The sequence below is a fragment of the Telopea speciosissima genome, chromosome 9, assembly GCF_018873765.1.
Source record: "Telopea speciosissima isolate NSW1024214 ecotype Mountain lineage chromosome 9, Tspe_v1, whole genome shotgun sequence".
Classification (NCBI taxonomy): domain Eukaryota; kingdom Viridiplantae; phylum Streptophyta; class Magnoliopsida; order Proteales; family Proteaceae; genus Telopea; species Telopea speciosissima.
Window position 1 is genome coordinate 22,416,591 of NC_057924.1, and position 22,909 is coordinate 22,439,499.

Consider the following 22,909-nt stretch of genomic DNA (forward strand, 5'->3'; position numbering starts at 1 on the left):
TCTTAAGGTTCAACTAGCAGCTTTGTGTTTACTATTCCATAACTCTCTCTCTCTCTCTCTATATATATATATATATGTATATATATATATATATTCCTTAACTCATGGGTTCTCTCATGCATTAAAAACTAGGAATTACAGAAGATAATAAGAAGGTTTTGAACTTCCATATTTTACTAACAGTCCATGCTTACAAGTTTTTATTATACAAGCAACACCAACAGACAATTGACATGACTGTCCACATATTTTTCATTTCTGGAATAAAACATGAAGAACTGGAGTTCCTTCATCACTTAATTCTATAAGCTATATAACTTATTATTATATAGTAGGGTAAGATGCTTTCATGGCAAGTCCACAAAGGCCTTCTTTTTCAGCAACATCTCTTTGAATCTTCATGTACCCATTTTCACCCCAACCAGTCCCCCAAGAATTCTTCAGCAACCAATACTTAGTTCCATCATTATTCTCACCGTAACCAATCACAGTAACTGCATGATCCAGATTAGTGCCACACTCCCCAGTGAATAACCCACTTGAGTAGAACTTAAAAGAAGTTCCACTTCCTTCTATGGCAACAGAGACAGGTTGATTAGCCACTGCTTGGAGTAGTGCCTGCTCATTGTTAGCAGGAACATCTTCATATCCAGTGATCTTTGCTGCAGGGTAAGCTGCCATTTCCTCATGGCAAGTTCCATCAATTCCCTCATATGGATAGTTAGATTCAGTTGTGAGGCCTTGGTTTTGTTGGATGAATTGGAAAGCATTGTCCATGAGTCCACCCTCGCAGCCCGAATTGTTTATATCACAGTCTACTAGTTCTTGTTCAGATAGAGAGACTAGCTTACCAGTCTTTAGTTCAGTAATTCCTTCCATGGCTGCAACTGCTGAGAATGCCCAACAACAACCTATATTTTGATAGGTAATATCAAATTTATTAGAAAGAAAAGAAAATAATATACATAAGGTTCATGTACTTGTTGTTACCAAGTACGTGAACTAAGAAGTTGTAACCGTATTTTTTTTGCCCCTTATCTCATTCTCAAATTTTGTTTAATATAGGGTTAACCTCGTCATTTCACCTAAAGACAATGACAATTTGTAAAAATAAAATAATAACAAGTCACTTCAACTTATTTTAAAAACCATTTTTTTATCCATAACTAAAATCACTTTTGAACTTATGACGAGGGCATGAACTAAAAAATTGTAACCTTAGTTTTTTACCCCTTGTCTTATTCCCAAAAATTTATTTAATATAGAGTTAATCCTGTCATTTCACATAGATAATGCCAACTTTTGAAAATAATATAATAATAAGTAACTAAAATCACTTTTGAAAATCTGACGAGGAGCGAAAAAAGTAAGTTTATAATTTTGTTGTAACCAACCTTAGTTACAAGAAGATTTTCGCAAAGTAGAGTTTAAAAAAAAAAAAAAAAAAAAACAAAACACTACTACTATTACAATAGTATTGATGAATGATTTGCAAATAATATGTAAATTAACAAAGGTAAGGTTCTCACCACATTGGCCTTGGTTTTTGATAGGGGTAACAGCTCCTTCACTTCTCCAGTCCAAGCTAGTTGGCACATCAGTCACGTTATGATACTTAAAAACTGTGTTTGAAGAAGATGACCTTTTATTTCCTGTAGAATTCATCATGTATCCACTACAAGAAAAAGGGTCTGTTGCGGCATTTTTAGACGGGCCTTAGCGGCGTTTATCGGTAAACGCAGTCATATAGGAATATTCGACGGCGTTTACTAACAAACGTCGGTATATAAAGTATAATACGTAGAAATCATGGCGTTTATATGTAATCGCCGCTACACATACATCTTTGGGGGCGTTTGGTTTGAACTGCCGGGGTATGTAACAATACAACGGCGTTTATAAATAAACGCCGTAGTATCATAAATCTTTGGGGGCGTTTGTTTTGAATTGGCGGAGTATGTAACAATACAGCGACATTTATTTGTAAATGCCATAGTATCATACTATATTTATCCCCTGCATATGTATTTTCGGACGTTTAGTAAAAAATGCCGTTATATGGGGTACAATTTCACGACGTTTATTAATAATCGCTGCTGAATATAATGCCTTTTTTCGCACAGAAACTCCAAGCTCTATTCATTTCCCGCCTCTTTCTGCGCGCTAAGATACTTTCTCTAAATTCTCAAATCCCAATCCCTCGCGTTTCTCTCTCAATCTATCACGATGGTTCTCCCTCAAATCCCAATTCCTCACGTTTCTCTCCCAATCTCTCTCATTCTCCCTCAAATCTCTCTCAATCTGTCAATCTCTTTCACTCTTGCTTCCGCGGCAAGCTCTGGACTATTTGTGGTTCAGCAGACAACCCAAACTATTCACTTCCTGTGCACTGATCACCGTCCCTCTGTCCCTCTCTAATCTTCACATTTTCTGTCGGATTTCTCTCAAATCTCTTTCAACCTCGCTCCCGCTGCAGCCGTTGTGGACCATTTGGGGCTAAAACAGCCGATTGAGGATCAAGGGACAGATTCTAGGGTTGGTGTTGCTCTGGCTACCACTGCCAGGAGCTCCAGCCTGCTGTAGCTGACGGTGGTGTTGCTCTCGGCCTCCCTGCTCGGGGAACATCTCCTACTTTGAGGTACGTAGTAAGCTCTTACTGTTCTTATTCCTCTTTGATCTCTTTCTATTTTTCTCTCCCGTCAGTGGTTTAGGGCAAGCGATAAATGTCAGCGAGAAAAAAGAAAGACGATTAATGGTGATGATCTGCTCTGGGCGATGGCGACGTTGGGTTTCGAAGATTATATTGATCCCCTTAAGGTGTATCTGAATAGGAACAGAGAGGTAATTTGTGAACTTTCTTCTATGGGGTTTTTGTTTAGTTGAATTTTCTTTTTTATGTTCACTTGTGTTTGCTTATTCTTTTCATCGATCTCCAATCTTGTGCTCTTTGACTAGTTTGGAAAGTTTAAAACTAACTCGTTGATATTTTTTCTCCCCTTTATGTTGTAGCTCTGCTCTTTTTCGTTTTTCTGCTGTCCTCCGACATCTGTTCATTGTATTTTTTTTTTCATTCTTTGGAATGGTTTACTCATCTTGTTGTCTATTTATGGTTCTGATAGGGTGATACCAAGGGATCTACAAAGAGTGGTGATAAAAGGGATGTTGTTGGAGTTCAACCTGGTCCAAATGCACAGGTAATGGATTCTCCACTTAAGTTTGTGTTTCTAATCCTTCGTCGTCCAGCTTACGTATAAATGCTTACAGTGGTGTATTTATTGCCTAGTAAATAAATTTCACAGATTGCTCATAAGGAATCCTTCACACAGGGAGTGAGCTATATGAATTCTCAAGTAATAATTTTACCTCTGTTTCTATTTCAGCATTTAGATCAACATAGACATTCCGATCAAGCCAGACATTAAAAAGTTATATTAATTTCTAATGTAACACATTTTTCTCTTTTAACCGGAGTAAGTTGTCTCTCCTGAAGCGTCTCTAGCTGGTATCTAGTATACATTCCAGCCTTCTAGGTTCTTGGTCCAATTGAATCTTATGATGGTAGTAGAATGTACAGTAGGAAAATCAATATATATTAAGATGATAAGCTTTAATTAATCCAAACTTATCTGATCATACTTTTGCTCAATTTTGGTGTAAAAAGGATCGAATTAAAGGGTAAAATAGGAGAGGAATTAGAAGTTTTAATTCTTCTTTTCCTTTTAAACTGACCTTTTGTTGTTGTATCCTTGAGAGAGAGAGAAGGAAAAGAGAAAAGTTGAAAACTTTTTCTTTTTTGGATTGTTAGGCCTGAAAAGGATTTTGGATTCATGTATGAAATTGAGTGGAGATGTGCTTAATGGCTATTGATTATGATGTTAATGGTGGGTTCTCTTCTTTCCCTTTCAATGTTTCTTTCTGAGATTTAGGGAGGAGAGTGAGTTCACATGTCCTTCATGTGAACACTATTTGACTGATTTTGGAGTCGATGATGATGAATTGTGGGCTGCTACATTCACATCCACATCCCACCATGCCCCTTTTTCTCTGTTCTGTCCTTGTGCTTCTGCAGTTCATTTAAATTCTCACCTGCTTTAGCTGAAATGTCTCAGAAATACTTTCAGATTACAGCCTTTGACTCTTAACAGGAGAATCACTTTTGTCCCATTTCTTGATTTCCCTCCCTCTCTGGTGCTTGAATTGATAATTCTTGAAGCACAATGTGAAGTGGTCTCTCATTTTCCAACAAGATGGCTCACACAATAAGCTGTCTTATCTAAGAAGAATGATTTCAAAGCAACATGAACACTGTGGATGATACCCTTTGCTGATCCAACCACCAATAGCTCTATAGTCCTCTTTCTGGGTTTGTTTTAGACATTTAGTTGAGCTTATTTAAAGCTAAAGTTGAATGGTATTTACTATTCAGTTTAACATCATTTTCTACCCTTAAATTTCATCAATTTTGTTTAATTTTGAGTTGTAGCTTTCTATAATACCTAGGTTTTAGTAGTAACTCTATTCTTGAATTTCTATTCTTTCTTCTTTTGTATTAGTTTCTCTAAGTTTCCATTCATTAGAGGGTCCCATGACTCCCATCCTCTAAATCTATTAATGATTATTAAGCTATTTGAAAATTGATTCTGTCCCCCACAAACATCAGAGATTAAAGTGGCTATCTCATTATTTACTCCTACTTTTAATTCAGGAAAGTTGGTTTAAGAGATCTCACGTTATTGGGATTATACATGATGGCTAGTTTGAATTTCTCAATGTAGCAAAACAATTTACCTTGTACCAGTGAATATCTTTTCCAAGACTATCAAAACCATGAAGCAAAACACTCTAATTTCAATACTAAAATGCTTAAGATTTTCTGAGTTCACTGATTTGATCCAAAGAAGAATCTGTCAACATCTTTACTGTGGTTTTGAAATTTTTTTTTTTTTTGGTCTAAGGGAAAAAATATTTGTCATAAACCTAAATACTAGAAATGAACCCAGGTGACCTTATGATGAAAGAAAGGGAACTAGGGACTGGTGATTCCTGGGTTTGCTTTAAATTCAAAAGTAGTTCCTTTCCTCATAGAAGCTTTTGTTTGACTCAGTTATTTTGAAAGCAATGGAGTAAATGATGAAAGCTTCTCAACTCTCTAATCTCAACACCCCCCCATACATCTTCTTCCCCCTGTTTGTTACTCTCAATCTCTAACTCCCTCTCATTGTAGAGATGGACATTGACCTAAAAAAAATATTTTAACAGGGGAAGGGATTGATATTTGATACTTCTCAGATTTGCTGTTAAATTTGTTGCTTTTCTCCATATATTCATTCACCTCTCTAAGTTTCTGATATTAATGGATTTATCTCCCCTCTTCTCCTTGTTACCTTCAACTCTTGAACTTTTTCCCCAAATCCCAACCATTCACAGATTCTTATATGTTTTAAAACCAACTAAAGAAAGATCTCCAATAGGTTTTGTCTTGATTCTGACTTTATGGGTTGTACCGGGTGACTTATTCCTACATTTTTTTGGATCTTCTTATATGTTTTCTCACACATCAACAATCCATTGGTCTAAACATGACATTAGAAGAAATTTTTTTTAATTAAGATCCATTAATAATGGTCTCTCATTATAAGGTCAAGACCATGACCCCTTTCCTTTTAGTAAATCACCCTAAGGTCATATATGAACATTACAGCTTGACACCAGCACCCCCAGCCCCTTAATTCTCCCCTCTTGGCCTAAGAAGATCAAGATTGGGATTGGAAGTTGGAACTAAATATCACTTGTATGTATCTTTGCGATTTCTATTCATCTTGGGTTTTAAAACATAGATTACAGAGAAACAATTCTGTATTAAATCAATTATATACAGAGAAACATCAAAAGACACATATAGAATCCAGCCTTTTGGTTCAAACTTGGAAAATTTTCGGGTGCACAACCTTAAATATTCATAGACAGAGACATTGTTTTACTTTGTTTTCCCCTCAATAAGCAAACTTTAACAAGTGAAAGGAGACTATCTCAATTCTCTTGGCTGTTTGTTATGAAAGTTGAGTACCATGGGTTCTGGGTATATATAGAAAAGATTTTACAGAGTAGTCTACAGAAAGAAAAAAAAACAGAGAAAAGGAGGGAAAAGGGTAATGTGGAGTTGGTAGCTTTGTCAATCTCTCTTTCTCTCTCTCTCGATTCTTGAATATTTTCTGTTCAGTAGACAATATCCATAAGTTCTATTCGTGCTTTTGTGAAAATGTGTGTTCATGACTCTCCCTCTTTGGTGCTTTTCTAATATTTGGTTTGAGTGTGATGAAAGAGTGCAATTTGTTTCCTCATCCGCCATGAGAAAGTCTCATTTTATGAATTGATCAGCGAGGTCTTTAAAATGGCTCAGGTGGTGGAGTAATGATTGGACACCATCCATGTAGTTTCTTGGGGATGAAAACATGATGTCCTATGCTCCAACATCTACGGTAATCTGAATTTGACTTCATACTTTTCTCTTGGCCTACTAACTTATTATTTTTATAATGACAATGGAGATGTTGATGAGGTAATGGATAGTCTTTTCTTCTTCTGTAAATTGGTCTAGATGTTTTTAAATGAGTTGCTTTCTGTGTAGCAAACTTCACTTGATGGCATAGAGTTGTTCATGATTCTTTCTCAATAATTACTCTTCCTTTCATTCTAATTCCCATTTTGTATACTGCACTCCCCATTGCTATTGGCTCCCCAATGCAACTCTAGGGTACATGGAAATTTGTTTGATTCATACATGCTCTTTTTTTTTTTTTTTCCTTTCAATGTTCTAGAAACTCCGGAAACAAGCAGAGATAGATGTTGTGGTGTGGTGTGGAACTTTGCATGGCAGTTCAGTCGTGAAGAAGTTGTTTCATGGAACAAATTTTGTAAAAAATACGACTTCCTTCTCCACATTATTTATTTTTAATTGTTGCTTTGTATTTATTTTCTTCACTTTCGAATAAATGTGTCTATATGTTTCCCTTGTTAGATCAATGTACATTCTTGCAGAGTTATATGAGACGAGAGAGAAGAAGGTCGGGAGAAGAAGAATAGAAAAACAACAAGCATTTTCAGCCAAGTGAGTAGTAGTTTTCTGGGTTCTTTGACTTTACTATCTTTTTCTAACTCAAGTAGGGAACCTACTCCATTTGGTTTAGGATTTCCTTTGTTCTCTTTTCAAACTTGGGTGTTTTTTGAGCTCTATTTTCAACCTTAAGATATAGCTGTTAACATTATTTTTTTCATGGTAGGTTAGGCATATTCATTGGTTGAAATTGGATATAGATGATGTACTGAAAATCTGGTCATGCTTCTTAGTTGAAAGTTAGCAAAAGTGTGTCTGTAGTAGTTCTTTTTTAGTTTGTTCTTTTGGGGATATTATCAGAAGATATGATTGAACTATACAGAGACATAGAGATGGTGTATCAATCATTGTAAATTCTTCTTCTTTGTTCTCTATGATACTTTATGCCGATATGAGCTGATAAAATTGGTACATGGTCATATTGCTACAGGTACTGCCTATTGCGAGTTTGATTTCAAACCAAACACTTTTTTGACATGATCAAACTAATAAAGATTGGTACATGGTTATATTGCTGCAGGTAACGTCCCTTTGAATACTAATGTCAATGAGTTATTGCTAAATTTTGTGTGTTTACTGGAGTTGCTTGGTGATTTAAAGCACTCCTTGTCTAAGGTGTTCATTGATTGAAGACATAGAGCAAAGTATATATATTGTTTATTTTGTTTTTGAATTTTAATAATTGGTCATAGGTTGTAAGTGTCCTTTGGGGTAAAGTAGATTAAATGTAATTAAGTTTCAAACGGTCATTTATACAGGTAAACTTAAACTATTTTGGATCTTGTCATTATTTCATTGTTTTTAGGGATGAATGTTCTCTTCTTTTTTTTTTTGTGGAAGTCTTCTGTCTCTTCACATCAATAGGTTAAAGGATAAGATAACTAAACAGGTTAAAGGATTGGCACCACAAAAATAACAAGTTAAAGGATTAAGTAAATAAATTTTTTTTTTAAAATACTATATGTAGCGGCGTTTCTTACTAAATGCCACTATATGGACCTTTTACTGGCGTTTAAGAAACGCCGCTCTAGGATATTTTACCGGCGTTTATGTAAACATGGCGTAAATAAATCATATTATACCAACGCTTACCAATCTATAGCGACATTTCAGAAAACGCCGTTATAAAATATATATGGCAACATTTGTTAACAAACGCCGGCGAAAGTATACTCACACGGGCATATGGCATAAACGCTGTGATATATTTTCGGCGGTACATTTGATGACATATGTGCGTGCGGCGTTTGTAATAAACGCCGTTGAATATAGCGGCGTTTTTTAAAGCTACGGAGACACTTAAAAAACGCCGCAAAGGACGCCTTTTCTTGTAGTGATCCAGTACGAACTGCCTTGAACTCTTCATTGTCTAAATCTGCAAATTGATTGATACTTAGCTTATATGGTTTATTCCCAGCTTTATTGAAAGACTCTATACGTTCCACGTTGTTCTTGAACACCAAGAACCGCTTCTCCTTCTCTTTAACATCTTTATACACACGCCCATATTGAACCATCCATTGCTCATGCTTATTCACCATAGCCATTTCATCAAGAGTTCTAGCTTCTACTTGAGAAGCCCAGAACCCTAAACCAAGGCATATGGCTAAGCAGAAGCAGCACTGGAGTGTCAAAGCCATTGTTGTTAAAAGACTTAAGACTTGAAGTACTTCAATGAATTTGAATGGTTTTCTCTAGTTTATATAGACTATTTGCTTCTTAGTAAACACTTATTAGTGGAGATATTAATTTAAATTTAAAAAAAAAGAAAAAAAAAGAGGGTTGGAGACTTCTAGTTTAGAAAGGGTGATATAGTATATTACTAATAAGTATCGGTTACTTTACTTCAATTAATCAATAAATAATGTTGAAATGGAATCTTTTTGTCAAAGTTGGGCTCAAAAGACACGTAGTGCTTTGCTGGGTCGCCCAAGCGTGGGGTTTGGATCTTGGATTAAGACTACATTTTATGTGTAGTTACATTACTACAATGGGATTGCTTGATTGACGGAGGCATGTAAAAAGGTTTCCTGTTCGACCCGTGAGTGCAAAGATTGAAGGGAGCGTGACCCACATGTTGGAGAGTCCAGTGTACAAGAATGGCTCTTAGTTGTTCAGATGGAATCCACTTTGTTGGACCCATCAACATAGATGGATTTCATCTAAACAGTTGGAAGCCGTTCACGTACCCAAGGCCAATTCCGTATTGAGCAGGGACAAAAGTGGGCTTAATTTAGTGATCTGATGGTGTCAAAATGGAAGGAAGGGCCTCACTCAACAACGGATAAAAATCCAAGAGTTCACATCCACACGAGAAGGTTTGGCTTGGCACCTTGATTCCAGCTCTTCACCACTTAGGGATGTAGAAGTTAAGATTAACCACAACTTACTTGGAAGAAGTGACCATGGAAATTAAAAACAGTAGAAATTTTTGGAAGCAAGTCTTGTTATAGGACACACTAGATACGCAATCCATCTTGGCCTTGAGGAATAACATATTAACATTCACCAGAAATTAAAAACAGTAGAAATTTTTGGAAGCAAGTCTTGTTATAGGACACACTAGATACGCAAGCCATCTTGGCCTTGAGGAATAACATATTAACATTCACTAGAAATTTTTTTTTGAGGAACTTGTCAGATGTCTGTCAAATACATGCCATGGCATCCCGAGGGGTGTGCCAAAAAAATCCACAAGCCTACCTAGTAGTAGGGATGTAAATGAATAGCCGAAATCCGTTTCCGTATCCGTTTAGCACTATTTGAATTCTTCCGACAGCTAAATGGATGCGGATACGGATAGGCTATAGCTATTCGAAAGTTATATTTACATGTAAACGGATAAAATATCCGATCCGTATCCGTATCCATATCCATTTAGCACTATCCGAATCCGTCCGATAGCAAATCGGATGCAGATGCGGATATAGCACTATCCGAACCAAATCCAATCCGTTTACAACCCTACCTAGTAGTATCATTATGTATCAATAAATTTTCATCCATCATCGTTCACTATTTCTACATGACACCATTCAAAGGGTATAATCCTATTATATGGCCAATATAGGTTTGGTTTAGTTACTTGTAGATTGAAAGTCCAATTAGTTAGGAATCTGTGATAAGATGGATTGATTGATTGCTTTTGATTTCGTGTGAGTTCGTCCCAGAGATTCCCATCATGTCTAACCAACAATAATTGTTTCATTAAACTTATTGGCAATACTGGTTAATTATATCATCCACCAATTTCTTGCTTGTTCCAGTTGAAATATTCTTTCTCAATCATGGTTCAAGGAATCAGTATCGGATCGGCCGATTCTTGATCTATTCAATATTGATATTGACTGAGACTGATTACTATATATTTTGATTTTTCAAAGCGGAATCTTTATTTGTCATTATAACAGAAACAATTTTATTCTGTTCTTAATTGAAACCATAGATGTACGCTAATGTTTAACCAATCCATTTCAGCAACAATGAGCACATTATAAGCAATTTCGAAAATCAATTATTTGGAAAATCACTCACTGTTATAGGGAAGCAAATACAGTAGAATAGACTTGTTGGTGAAGAATAGTACTTCACTATAGGTTTCTCATAGTTGGCCTTCCTCTCTTTTGTCTATTCCTTAGGATATTATTAAGAACGATCTGGAAACACCTTGCTATCGCTTTGATAGTGGTTGTTCTTAGTTCTAGTGTAGGCAGTTTTTTCATCTATCCCTTTTTTGTCCTAAGGTTTTTAAAAATCGTGACCTCCTGGTGAGCATGGGCATGAAGTGCACCACGGCTCACCAACAGCACTGGGCAGCTATTGGTTAACTAATAGTGCGTTATATTAAAAGAGAAACAAAGTAAGGTTATAAATTAGGGATTTTCTTATTGACACCTTTCAAGGTGTCAAATAATTTGTAACCTTCCCTTTTTTTTTTTACCCTTTCAGTATGACACCATATTTCTTAGAAACAATTTCTTAGATCCACTAGATTAAAACGGAAATTACAAAATAAGTAGGTTTCAAATTTGTGTTATATCCACTACTTTCTATTTTAAAAAGATTCAATTAATCCTCAAAGTTGATTGGTACTCATGCCATGCAAAAATAAAATAAAATTAAAGTTCCAAAATTGCCCCAACCTAATTTAACTGTTTTAAAAACCGTGGAATCCGATAAAAGTGCACCTTAATTGTAGGAGTAGAAATCAAAGCTCCTATTACAAATTTTTGTCTGGTTCCAAGACTTTGAGGGGTAACAATGGGTTTACACAAAAAAAAAAAAAAAAAAAAAAGAAGAGTAGGGCGAGAGTAACCAGTCTTGACATGTGGAATGGGACTGGGAACAAAAGAAGCTCAATCAATCTCTCTCAATTACAATCTTAGATTCTCATTGAGTTTTGGTGGAATTTTCAAGGAAATTAGAGAAATTGTGGAGAGATGATAGATAGCAATTTATGCAAAACGAGGTCATCACTCATTGCTCATTGCAACAGAGAGGGAATCGCTAGACAATGGGACGGGCTGATCGTTGATGGGAGTAATTGAAACGCTGAAAGAAACTTTCATGTCTCTCGCCTATGACTTCGTGATTGTTTAATTTTTCTCATATCCCAATAATCTCTTTCGTCCTCTTCCGCAAGACCCAATTGATGAAGACCCAAGTCAAGAGGGAAATGGAACGTTAGACAATGGGACGGACTGACCGTTGATGGGAGTAATTGAAAGGCTAAAAGAAACTTTCATGTCTCTCGCCTATCACTTCGTGACTGCTTAATTCTTCTCATATCCCAATAATCTCTTTCGTCCTCTTCCCCAAGACCCAATTGATGAAGATGCAAGTCAAGAGGGAAATGGAACATTTGATAATGGGACGGGCCGACCGATGACAGGAGTAACTGAAAGGCTGAAAGAAACTTTCATGTTTCTCGCCTATCACTTTGTGACTATTTAATTTTTCTCATAACCCAATAATCCCTTTCGTCCTCTTTCCCAAGACCCAATTGACGAAGACCCAAGTCAAGAGGGAAATGGAACGTTAGACAATGGGACGGGCTAACCATTGAAGGGAGTAATTGAAAGGCTGAAAGAAACTTTCATGTCTCTCGCCTATCACTTCGTGACTGTTTAATTTTTCTCATATCCCAATAATCTCTTTCAGACCCAAGTCAAGAGGGAAACGGAACGTTAGACAATAGGATGGGCTGACCATTGACGGGAGTAATTGAAAGGCTAAAAGAAACTTTCATGTCTCTTGCCAATCACTTCTTGATTGTTTAATTTTTCTCATATCCTAATAATCTCTTTCGTCCTCTTCCGCAAGACCCAATTGACGGAGACCCAAGTCAAGAAGGAAATGGAACGTTAGACAATGGGACGAGCTGACCATTGACGGGAGTAATTGAAATGCTGAAAGAAACTTTCATGTCTCTTGCCTATGACTTCGTTATTGTTTAATTTTTCTCATATCCCAATAATCTCTTTCGTCCTCTTCCGCAAGACCCAATTGACGAAGACCCAAGTCAAGAGGAAAAATGGAAGGATAGGTTGAAAGGTATCCTAAATATATGAGTATGACCCTGTACATCTCCAACTCCAAGACCAAGAATTATTTCTCTTTTCCTTCTTTGAAGGCCATAAAATGCAGAGGAAGCAGGTGGACAACAAAAGCAACATGGTATTATCCCCTTTTAGGATACCGATTCCTAAAGTAGAGAGAGAGAGAGAGAGAGAGAGAGAGAGAGAGAGAGAGAGAGAGAGAGAGTAATCTTTAGTAGGAAGAGTCGTTTCTATTTTTTTCTTTTTTGGAAGAATGGAAAAGTCATTTTTTTTTTATAGTCGTATCCCTTTTACTACTCGTTCTCAACTTCTTAACTAATTTAAATCCACTTACCTAAAAAAGCGGGAAATTTCAATGTAAACGTATTTCAGGTTGTGCAAATCTCAATGTAAACTTATTTAATTATAATAATTAATAATTAAATTTTTTTTTTGATAGTCGTATCACTATTACTACTCATTCTTAACTTCTTAAATAATTTAAATCCACTTATCTAAAAAAAAAGAAAATTTCAATGTAAACTTATTTCAAGTTGTGCAAATTTCAATGTAAATTTATTTAATTATAATAATAAAAATAATAACTAATAATTAAAATTTTTTTTTTGATAGTCGTATCACTATTACTACTCATTCTTAACTTCTTAAATAATTTAAATCCACTTACCTAAAAAAAAGGGAAATTTCAATGTAAACTTATTTCAAGTTGTGCAAATTTCAATGTAAACTTATTTAATTATAATAATAAAATTAATAATTAATGATTAATGATTAATGAAGGGTATTTTCTGGCTTATTGATATTGTTGAAGGGTATTTTTGGTATGAAAAGATTTGCCATGACTTTTTAGTTTTTACACTTATAATATAGTATGATATATATATATATATATTGGCTAAAAGTCAACAAAGTGTTTATTAACTAACAAAAGAGTACATGATACAAGATCGGGGAGGTCCCCAACTAGGAGTGTCAGGGCAAAATCAAAACCTCTCAACTATGGCTGGCAGCCATCAATGTTCAGAACCAAACATAAAATTAGGAACCCTTTGGAAACACCCTAATCCCTCTATAGATCTTTATCGAAACCGAAACCTGCTCCTTTCAAGGATATCCCATTCTATCTCAATTCTAGCATAGCTTGGGGCTTCATCCCATCGCTGGGAGACATTGGAAGAGGCGCACCTTTTGGCTAGTAGATCTACTACTGTATTTGCTTCCCTGTTGCTATGTGTAATTTTCCACATAATGTCTTTCTGATATCTTGCAACTTCCAGCCAAGATTGTTTGAACAACCAAGGAACTATACTATTTCTTATTGATGTAACCAACGCTTCTGCATCACACTCTATCCACAGCCTCTGTATTCCCTTCTCCCTGGCCATTTGAACTCCAAGAAAAAAAGCTGAGAACTCAACTGTAAAGTCTGTAGACACTCCTAGGTACGGTGCAAAGCTTCCCTTAGGGTGCCCTTGGCAATTTCATAGGATCCCTACTGCACTTGAATGTCCCAGATTCCCTATGGAGCAACCATCAGTGTTTAGCTTCATCCAATTTTCTTCAGGTTTTCTCCATTGAACTTCCATAATCCTTCTAGCCTGAGCATTTGGAAAAGAAGCACCAATATCACGAGCTAAAACCAGATCCTGCATAGACTTGATGAAGCACTTCATTAGCGTTGAGGCATCCCTAAGATCTACTTTCAAGAGTAGCAAAACTGAGGTAGACCTATTGCAACTCCCTTCAAAGCATCTCCAATTTCGCTCACTCCATATATGAAATGGGACCAGGATGAAACCCGCTAGCCATTCCTTAGCGAGAGCACTAGAGCCGGCTTTCTCCTTCCACCAAACGAGCAACTCTTGCATTGATTCCTTTGCATGCAGGACATGCTCTTTGAAACAAAGAGAGAAACCCCTGCCATAACTTCAAAGAAAAGGAACATTCAAGACAAATGTTCCTTTGAGAATCAGTAGCTTTCAAACATAAGTTGCAGCATGAGGCTAATGGGACGCCTTTCTGGGCAACCAAATCATCAGTTGGCAATTTCTTCTGCATCAACTGCCAGCCAAACATTGAATGTCGGGGTTGCAAGTAGGATGCCTAGACCACTGAATGCCAGGCTATCCGATTTTTTGCTCTTTTAAGGCCCTCCCACGCCGATTTTACTGTGAACGCACCTTGTTTGGACAGGGTCCAAACTCTTATGTCATCAGCCTTGATGGATGGTAATGGTATGGAGGATGCTTGATTGATAATCTGTTGTAGCACCGGGGAGTCTACCACAGGGAAATTCCACTTTGAATTGGTAATGAAGCTAGCCGGTGGTGTGTGAAGGGTCTTCATCCAATACTCCCACCCATGGAACCCAGGGTGAGCTGCGACAGTATCTCCCTTAAGCGATCGATCATGCCAGAAGTCAATTTTCGAGCCATCCCTCACAACCCAAGCTTCATGTGCTGAGACAAAATCCCACATCTTCTTTATCCCAAGCCAGATTGAAGATGAAGAATTGATCTGGTGTTTAATACTACCCTTAGATGTGAATCTTGATCAAAGGAAGTTACTAATAAGGGAGTTATCGGCCTTAATTCCCCAACAAAGTTTGCAAAGCAGTGCCTTGTTAACCTCCCTTAATTTCCTGATGCCCAGACCCCCTCTTCGCGAGGCTTGCACACCCACTCCCATTTCACCGTAATTCCCTTAGTTATATCTGGATCTCCGTACCAAATAAAGTTCCGAACCCATCTCTCCATTAAAGAAATGAAAGAAGTTGGCCACCGATAAACTGATAAGGTGTGAATTGGCATGCTTGACATAACTGACCTGACCAGTTGAACTCTCCCTGCCATTGAAATTAGCTTTCCTTTCCATCCTGCCAATCTGGATTTGAATTTATCCATCAATGTCGATATTACATCCTTACTGACCCTTCCTTTAAAAATGTCGATTCCTAAATATCTGGTAGGAAAACTGCTCTCAGAGAATCCGACGATGTCCTTTATCCTGGCCCTTCTAGTAGCACTCACATTGCAAAGGAATATCTTACTCTTGTGTATGTTTATACTTTGCCCCGAGTACTCATGATAATCTTCCAAGAAATCCTTCAGACATCGAACAGAGCAGATACCTGCTTTAAAAAATAGGGAAACATCATCAGCAAAAAGCAAATGGGTGGTGACCGCGACCCCACATGCCCCTGGAAGATGCGAAATCTTCCTTGCTTCCTTTAATTTTGTGAAACCCCTACATAAAGCTTCTTCTGCAATAATGAATAGTAGAGGTGCCAAAGGATCCCCTTGCCTGAGTCCCCGCTCAACACCAAAGAACCCCACAGGTCCTCCATTAAGCAAAATAGAGAGCTTAGCCGAGGATAGGAGCAGCTGGATTATGTTTACCCAAGAGGCGCAAAACCCAAACTTCCTCATAACATCAAACATAATGTCCCACTCCATTGTGTCGTAAGCTTTTTGGGTATCCAGTTTGGGGCCCATTCCTCCCCCATAAGATTTTACATGTAAAATGTTTGTTAACTCAGACGCAACACAAATGTTGGAAAAAATCACTTTCCCTTTTTGGAATGCCCCTTGCTCCTCGGAGATCAGCTTAGACATGAACCTCGATAATCGAGTGGCCAAGATTTTAGGAATCAATTTTTACAAAAAATTTCCCAGACAAATAGGCCAAAATTTGTCCAGGGTAATTGCTTCATCCACTTTGAGGATTAAAGTGATGAAATTATTATTCACCCCCTTAGTGATAATGCCCTCACGAAAAAAGCTCATAATAGCCCTACACACATCTCTCTTGATGATCTTCCAGCAGTGTCTAAAAAAAGCCCCAGGGAAACCATCAGGCCATGGGGCCCTATCTGGATCCAAATCAAAAACCGCCACTTTAATCTCTTCTCTGCTAGGGACTGCAGTAAGGAAAGCGTTGTCTTCCTCTGAAATAACATGGGGGATGGACGCTAAAATCTCGGGGAGGGCCACTGAGGGAACTCGCTTGTGAAACTCCTCATAGAATTCTGTAATAAAGCTACCGATCTGAGTCTTTTCAGTGAGAATAGTTCCATCTGGCTTCTTCAACATTCTAATAAGGCTCTTTGACCGTTTGATCTTTGTAGCAAGGTGAAAAAAATTTGTATTACAGTCGCCACAAGTGAGGTACCTAACTCTGGACTTCTCCGCCCAGTATTTCTCCTGTAGGGTAATAGCTGAGACATATTCCTTCCTTGCCTGTTCTTCACACTGGACTAAGAACTCAGAGCTTCCCACAGTCTCCAAAACCTCTTATGCATCTTCTAAAGAAACTCCAGAATGGTCAACCTCCACATTCACGTTGGGGAACGCAGACCTAGACCAAGCTCTTAGGAACCCCTTTACCCGCTTAAGCTTCTAAACCACCACAAAGAAAGGGGAACCCGATACATACTCAGCCCATGACCTTTCAACAACAGCAGCAAAATCATTATGTTCCAGCCAAAAATGTTGCATTCTTAGAGGGCCGTTAAAGGCTTTGGCACCACTTCCAAAGCTACCACTAAGGGGGAGTGATCAAAAGACAGATCATGGTAGGATGCGCTGGTAAGAATCACTGAACACATCTATCCACGCCGCATTACAAAAGCTTCTGTCCAAAACTGCTGCTGCATTCCCTCGCTTCCTGTTATTGCTCCATGTAAATTTTTTCCCTTTAGAAGGCAGCTGGATAAGGGAGGTGGCGTCTAAAAAAGTAGCAAACTCCATTGCAGAACCATTATTAAAGGCACCAGGACCCCACTTTTCTGAAGCAAGTAGGGTGGCATTAAAATCACCAATCACTAACCAAGGCATTATCGAAATAGGTTGACACGAAAGGTCCGACCACAAATCTCTCCTCCATGAACGGAAGCTACTAGCATGAATCGACGAGAGAAAGAATTTCTCTCCTCCCACCTGGAAGAAAACTGTAATTTGTTGGTCAGAGGAGCTAATAACCACAGGCTTTTGAATGCAGCTCCTCCATATGATCCATAGATTCGGGTTCTTTCCTTCTCTTTCATTGTGCACACACTCAACAGAGAACCCCAAATGCTTAAAGAAAACCTTTGGGTATTTTTCTGGACCAATCATTGGCTCCGCTATACATAACACTTCAGGTGCATGAGTTTTGACTAGAATTCTTAACGCAGCCTTTGTTCAGCTATTCAGAATTCCGTGCAAATTCCAAAAGATTACCTTCATTTTAAAACCAAGGTCTTCGTGGAATCCCTTGCGGCTCTGTGTGGTTGATTCCGCACCTTCATAGGCTATTTACCTGCTCTTCTGCTCGTTACTGTAGTAAAAGTGCCAACCAATGCTGCATCCACCTGCCTGACCTCATCAAAGGCCATCACCGAAATCGACGGATCTTGACCACTCCCCTGGCCTTCCAAGTAAAACGCTTCATCCCCCTTCTCCTGCTGCCTCACTTCCTCCACCTCTGAGGGTTGCTCTTGAATGCCCATGATGTCTTGGCACTCCAAAACCACTTCAATAGAACCCCCCAAATTTGCATGAATAGGCTGGACATCTTTTTCAGCCCCTTGATGTACCACCAACTCCATAGCACTCGCTGAACCCTCATGAGCCACTTGCGCCTGTGGAACCTCCATCCCCATGCTCGCCTCTCCTGAACCCGAGGCCCCACTCGCCATGGCATGGTTTAGGGGAGAACCTGCCTTTCTTTTCCTTCTCCAGATCCCACGTTGTGGTCTTTCTATATCATCAACGTAGACTGTACCCGGAATCGAAGGTTCCTCTCTTGGCTCTTGCACACGATTTGGGCAAGAATCCGATTTATGACCAAACTTCCTACATTCCCCACAATGTGACGGAGGATCCTCGAACACAACTGGTTGTTTGAAGAGGAATAACTCTGCACTACCTTGTTGTTCCCGCTCCACCAATACTTCTGTAACCTTAGGCAGGGTTTCATCCACATCCACACAAACCCTAGCGAAGTGGCCATAAAACGAATCCTTTGTCTTCCTTTCAATGGTGACAGGTCACCCCACTGCATTAGCAATAGAAAACAAAATTTCATCATGCCAGTATTCCTGCGGAAGGCTAGGAGGTCGGATCCTGGTTAACCAATGGGTCATCTGCTGCATTTCTACATTGAAATCAGGGCAATATATATATGAAAACAAACTATAGCATCTAGTCCAAAGGGAATTACACCTTAATTCTAGAATAGCAAACAATAGAAATACGCAAGCCATCTTGGTCTGGAGGAATAACATATTAACATTCACCAGAAATTTTTTTTGAGGAACTTGACAGATATCTGTCAAATACATGCCATGGCATCCCGAGGGGTGTGCCAAAAAAATCCACAAGCCTACCTAGTAGTATCATTATGTATCACTAAATTTTCATCCAGCATCGTTCACTATTTCTACATGACACCATTCAAAGGGTATAATCCTATTATATGGCCAATATAGGTTTGGTTTAGTTACGTGTAGATTGCAAGTCCAATTAGTTAGGAATCTTTGATAAGATGGATTGATTGATTGCTTTTGATTTTGTGTGAGTTCGTCCCAGAGTTGTTTCGTTAAACTTATTGGGAATACTGGTTAATAAAAGCGAAAATTACATGATTAGCCACTTTTGGGTTTTCATTTACAAAACTGTTCACCCTATGTTTGAGTTAACAAAAATAGACAAAAACAAGTTTAGTTTTACAAAACTAGACAAAACAGTGACTCTCCTTCCTTCCTCGGCAGTTCCCCTCTAAAAAAATCTCTTTTTTTTTTCCTCTGTTACTTGGGGTAGCAGAGAATGGCGGTGGCTGGGACAAGGGTAGAGTTGCAGGGAACGGAGGATGCCTCGGCAAGAAGGCAATGATAGGGGTAAAAATGTCTTAAAAAGTAAGTGTGGGAGGGAGGGACACTATTTTGTCCAGTTTTGTAAACCTTAACTTGTTTTTGTCTATTTTTGTTAACTCAAACATAGGGTGGACAGTTTTGTAAATGAAAACCCAAAAGTAGCTAATCATGCAATTTCATCCTCCAATTTCTTGCTTGTTCCAGTTGAAATATTCTATCTCAATCATGGTTCAAGGAATAGGTATCGGATCGGCCGATTCTTGACCTATTCAATATTGATATTGACTGAGACCGATTACTATATATTTTGATTTTTCAAAGCGGAATCTTTATTTGTCATTATAGTAGAGACAGTTTTATTCTGTTCTTAATTGAAACCATAGACGTACGTTAATGTTTAACCAATCCATTTGAGCAACAATGAGCACATTATGAGTAATTTCGAAAATCAATTATTTGGAAAATCACTCACTGTTATAGGGAAGCAAATACAATAGAGTAGACTTGTTGGCGAAGAATAGTACTTCACTATAGGTTTCTCATAGTTGGCCTTCTTCTCTTTTGTCTATTCCTCAGGATATTATTAAGAACTATCAGGAAACACCTTGCTATCGCTTTGATAGTGGTTGTTCTTAGTTCTAGTGTATGCAGTTTCTTCATCTATCCCTTTTTTGTCCTAAGGTTTTTAAAAACAGTGACCTCCTGGTGAGCATGGGCATGAAGTGCACCACGGCTCACCAACTGCACTAGGCAGCTATTGGTTAATTAATAGTGCGTCATATTAAAAGAGAAACAAAGTAAGGTTATAAATTAGGGATTTTCTTATTGACACCTTTCAAGGTGTCAAATAATTTATAACCTTCCCTTATTTTTTTTTACCCTTTCGGTATGACACCATTTTTCTTAGATCCACTAGATTAGAACGGAAATTACAAAATAAGTAGGTTTCAAATTTATTTTATATCCACTACTTTCTATTTTAAAAAGATTCAATTAATCCTCAAAGTTGATTGGTACTCATGCCATGCAAGAATAAAATAAAATCAAAGTTACAAAATTGCCCCAACCAAATTTAACTGTTTTAAAAACCGTGCAATCATATAAAAGAGCACCGTAATTGTAGGAGTAGAAATCAAAGCTCCTATTACAAATTTTTGTCTGGTTCCAAGACTTTAAGGGGGAACAATGGGTTTACACAAAAAAAAAAAAAAAAAAAAAAAAGAAGGGCAGGGCGAGAGTAACCAGTCTTGACATGTGGAAGAACAAAAGAAGCTCAATCAATCTCTCAATTACAATCTTAGATTCTCATTGATGTTTGGTGGAATTTTCAAGGAAATTAGAGAAATTGTGGAGAGATGATTGATAGCAAATTATGCAAAACGAGGTCATCACTCATTGCTCATTGCAGCAGAGAGGGAATCGCTAGACAATGGGACGGGCTGAACGTTGATGGAAGTAATTGAAACGCTGAAAGAAACTTTCATGTCTCTCGCCTATCACTTTGTGATTGTTTAATTTTTCTCATAGCCCAATAATCTCTTTCGTCTTCTTCCACAAGACCCAATTAATGAAGACCCAAGTCAAGAGGGAAATGGAACGTTAGACAATGGGACGGGCTGACCGTTGATGGGAGTAATTGAAAGGCTAAAAGAAACTTTCATGTCTCTCGCCTATCACTTTGTGACGGCTTAATTCTTCTCATATCCCAATAATCTCTTTCGTTCTCTTCCCCAAGACCCAATTGACGAAGACCCAAGTCATGAGGGAAATGGAACATTAGACAATGGGACGAGCTGACCGTTGACGGGAGTAACTGAAAGGCTGAAAGAAACTTTCATGTTTCTTGCCTATCACTTCGTGACTATTTAATTTTTCTCATATCCCAACAATATCTTTCGTCCTCTTCCCCAAGACCCAATTGACGAAGACCCAAGTCAAGAGGGAAATGGAACGTTAGACAATGGGACGGGCTGACCATTGAAGGGAGTAACTGAAAGGCTGAAAGAAACTTTCATGTCTCTCGCCTATCACTTCGTGACTATTTAATTTTTCTCATATCCCAATAATCTCTTTCAGACCCAAGTCAAGAGGGAAATGGAACGTTAGACAATAGGATGGGCTGACCGTTGACGGGAGTAATTGAAAGGCTAAAAGAAACTTTCATTTCTCTTGCCAATCACTTATTGATTGTTTAATTTTTCTCATATCCTAATAATCTCTTTCGTCCTCTTCCGCAAGACCCAATTGACGAAGACCCAAGTCAAGAAGGAAATGGAACGTTAGACAATGGGACAAGCTGACCGTTGACGGGAGTAATTGAAATGCTGAAAGAAACTTTCATGTCTCTTGCCTATTACTTCGTTATTGTTTAATTTTTCTCATATCCCAATAATCTCTTTCGTCCTCTTCCACAAGACCCAATTGATGAAGACCCAAGTCAAGAGAAAAAATGGAAGGATAGGTTGAAAGGTATCCTAAATATATGAGTATGACCCTGTACATCTCCAACTCCAAGACCAAGAATTATTTCTCTTTTCCTTCCTTGAATGCCATAAAATGCAGAGGAAGCAAGAGGACAACAAAAGCAACATGGTATTATCCCCATTTAGGATACCGATTCCTAAAGCAGGGAGAGAGAGAGAGAGAGAGAGAGAGAGAGAGAGAGAGAGAGAGAGAGAGAGAGAGTAATCTTTAGTACGAAGAGTCGTTTCTATTTTTTTTTTTTTGGAAGAATGGAAAAGTCTTTTTTTTTTTTATAGTCGTATCCCTATTACTACTCGTTCTCAACTTTTTAAATAATTTAAATCCACTTACCTAAAAAAAGGAAAATTTCAATGTAAACGTATTTCAAGTTGTGCAAATCTCAATGTAAACTTATTTAATTATAATAATAAAAGTAATAATTAATAATTAAAATTTTTTTTGATTGTCGTATCACTATTACTACTCATTCTTAACTTCTTAAATAATTTAAATCCACTTACAAAAAAAAAAAAAGAGAAATTTCATTGTAAACTTATTTCAAGTTGTGCTAATTTCAATGTAAATTTATTTACTAATAATAATAAAAATAATAACTAATAATTAAAATTTTTTTTTGATAGTCGTATCACTATTACTACTCATTCTTCACTTCTTAAATAATTTAAATCCACTTACCTAAAAAAAGGGAAATTTCAATGTATACTTATTTCAAGTTGTGCAAATTTCAATGTAAACTTATTTAATTATAATAATAAAATTAATAATTAAGGATTAATGATTAATGAAGGGTATTTTCTGGCATATTGATATTGTTGAAGGGTATTTTTGGTATGAAAAGATTTGCCATGACTTTTTAGTTTTTACACTTATAATATAGTATGATATATATATATATATATA

General features: G+C 37.4%; 1 protein-coding gene across 1 annotated transcript; it reads right to left on the reverse strand.

The window, feature by feature from the left end:
- Window positions 1-272: 272 nt before the first annotated feature.
- Window positions 273-8,770, reverse strand: LOC122639625 (senescence-specific cysteine protease SAG12-like). Its single transcript, XM_043832498.1, has 3 exons — window positions 8,423-8,770; window positions 1,530-1,642; window positions 273-911 (listed from the first exon to the last, which is right to left on the reverse strand). Exons 1-3 carry the CDS (start codon window positions 8,752-8,754, stop codon window positions 325-327), a joined length of 1,032 nt encoding a protein of 343 aa, XP_043688433.1. The 5' UTR covers window positions 8,755-8,770; the 3' UTR covers window positions 273-324.
- Window positions 8,771-22,909: the final 14,139 nt, after the last annotated feature.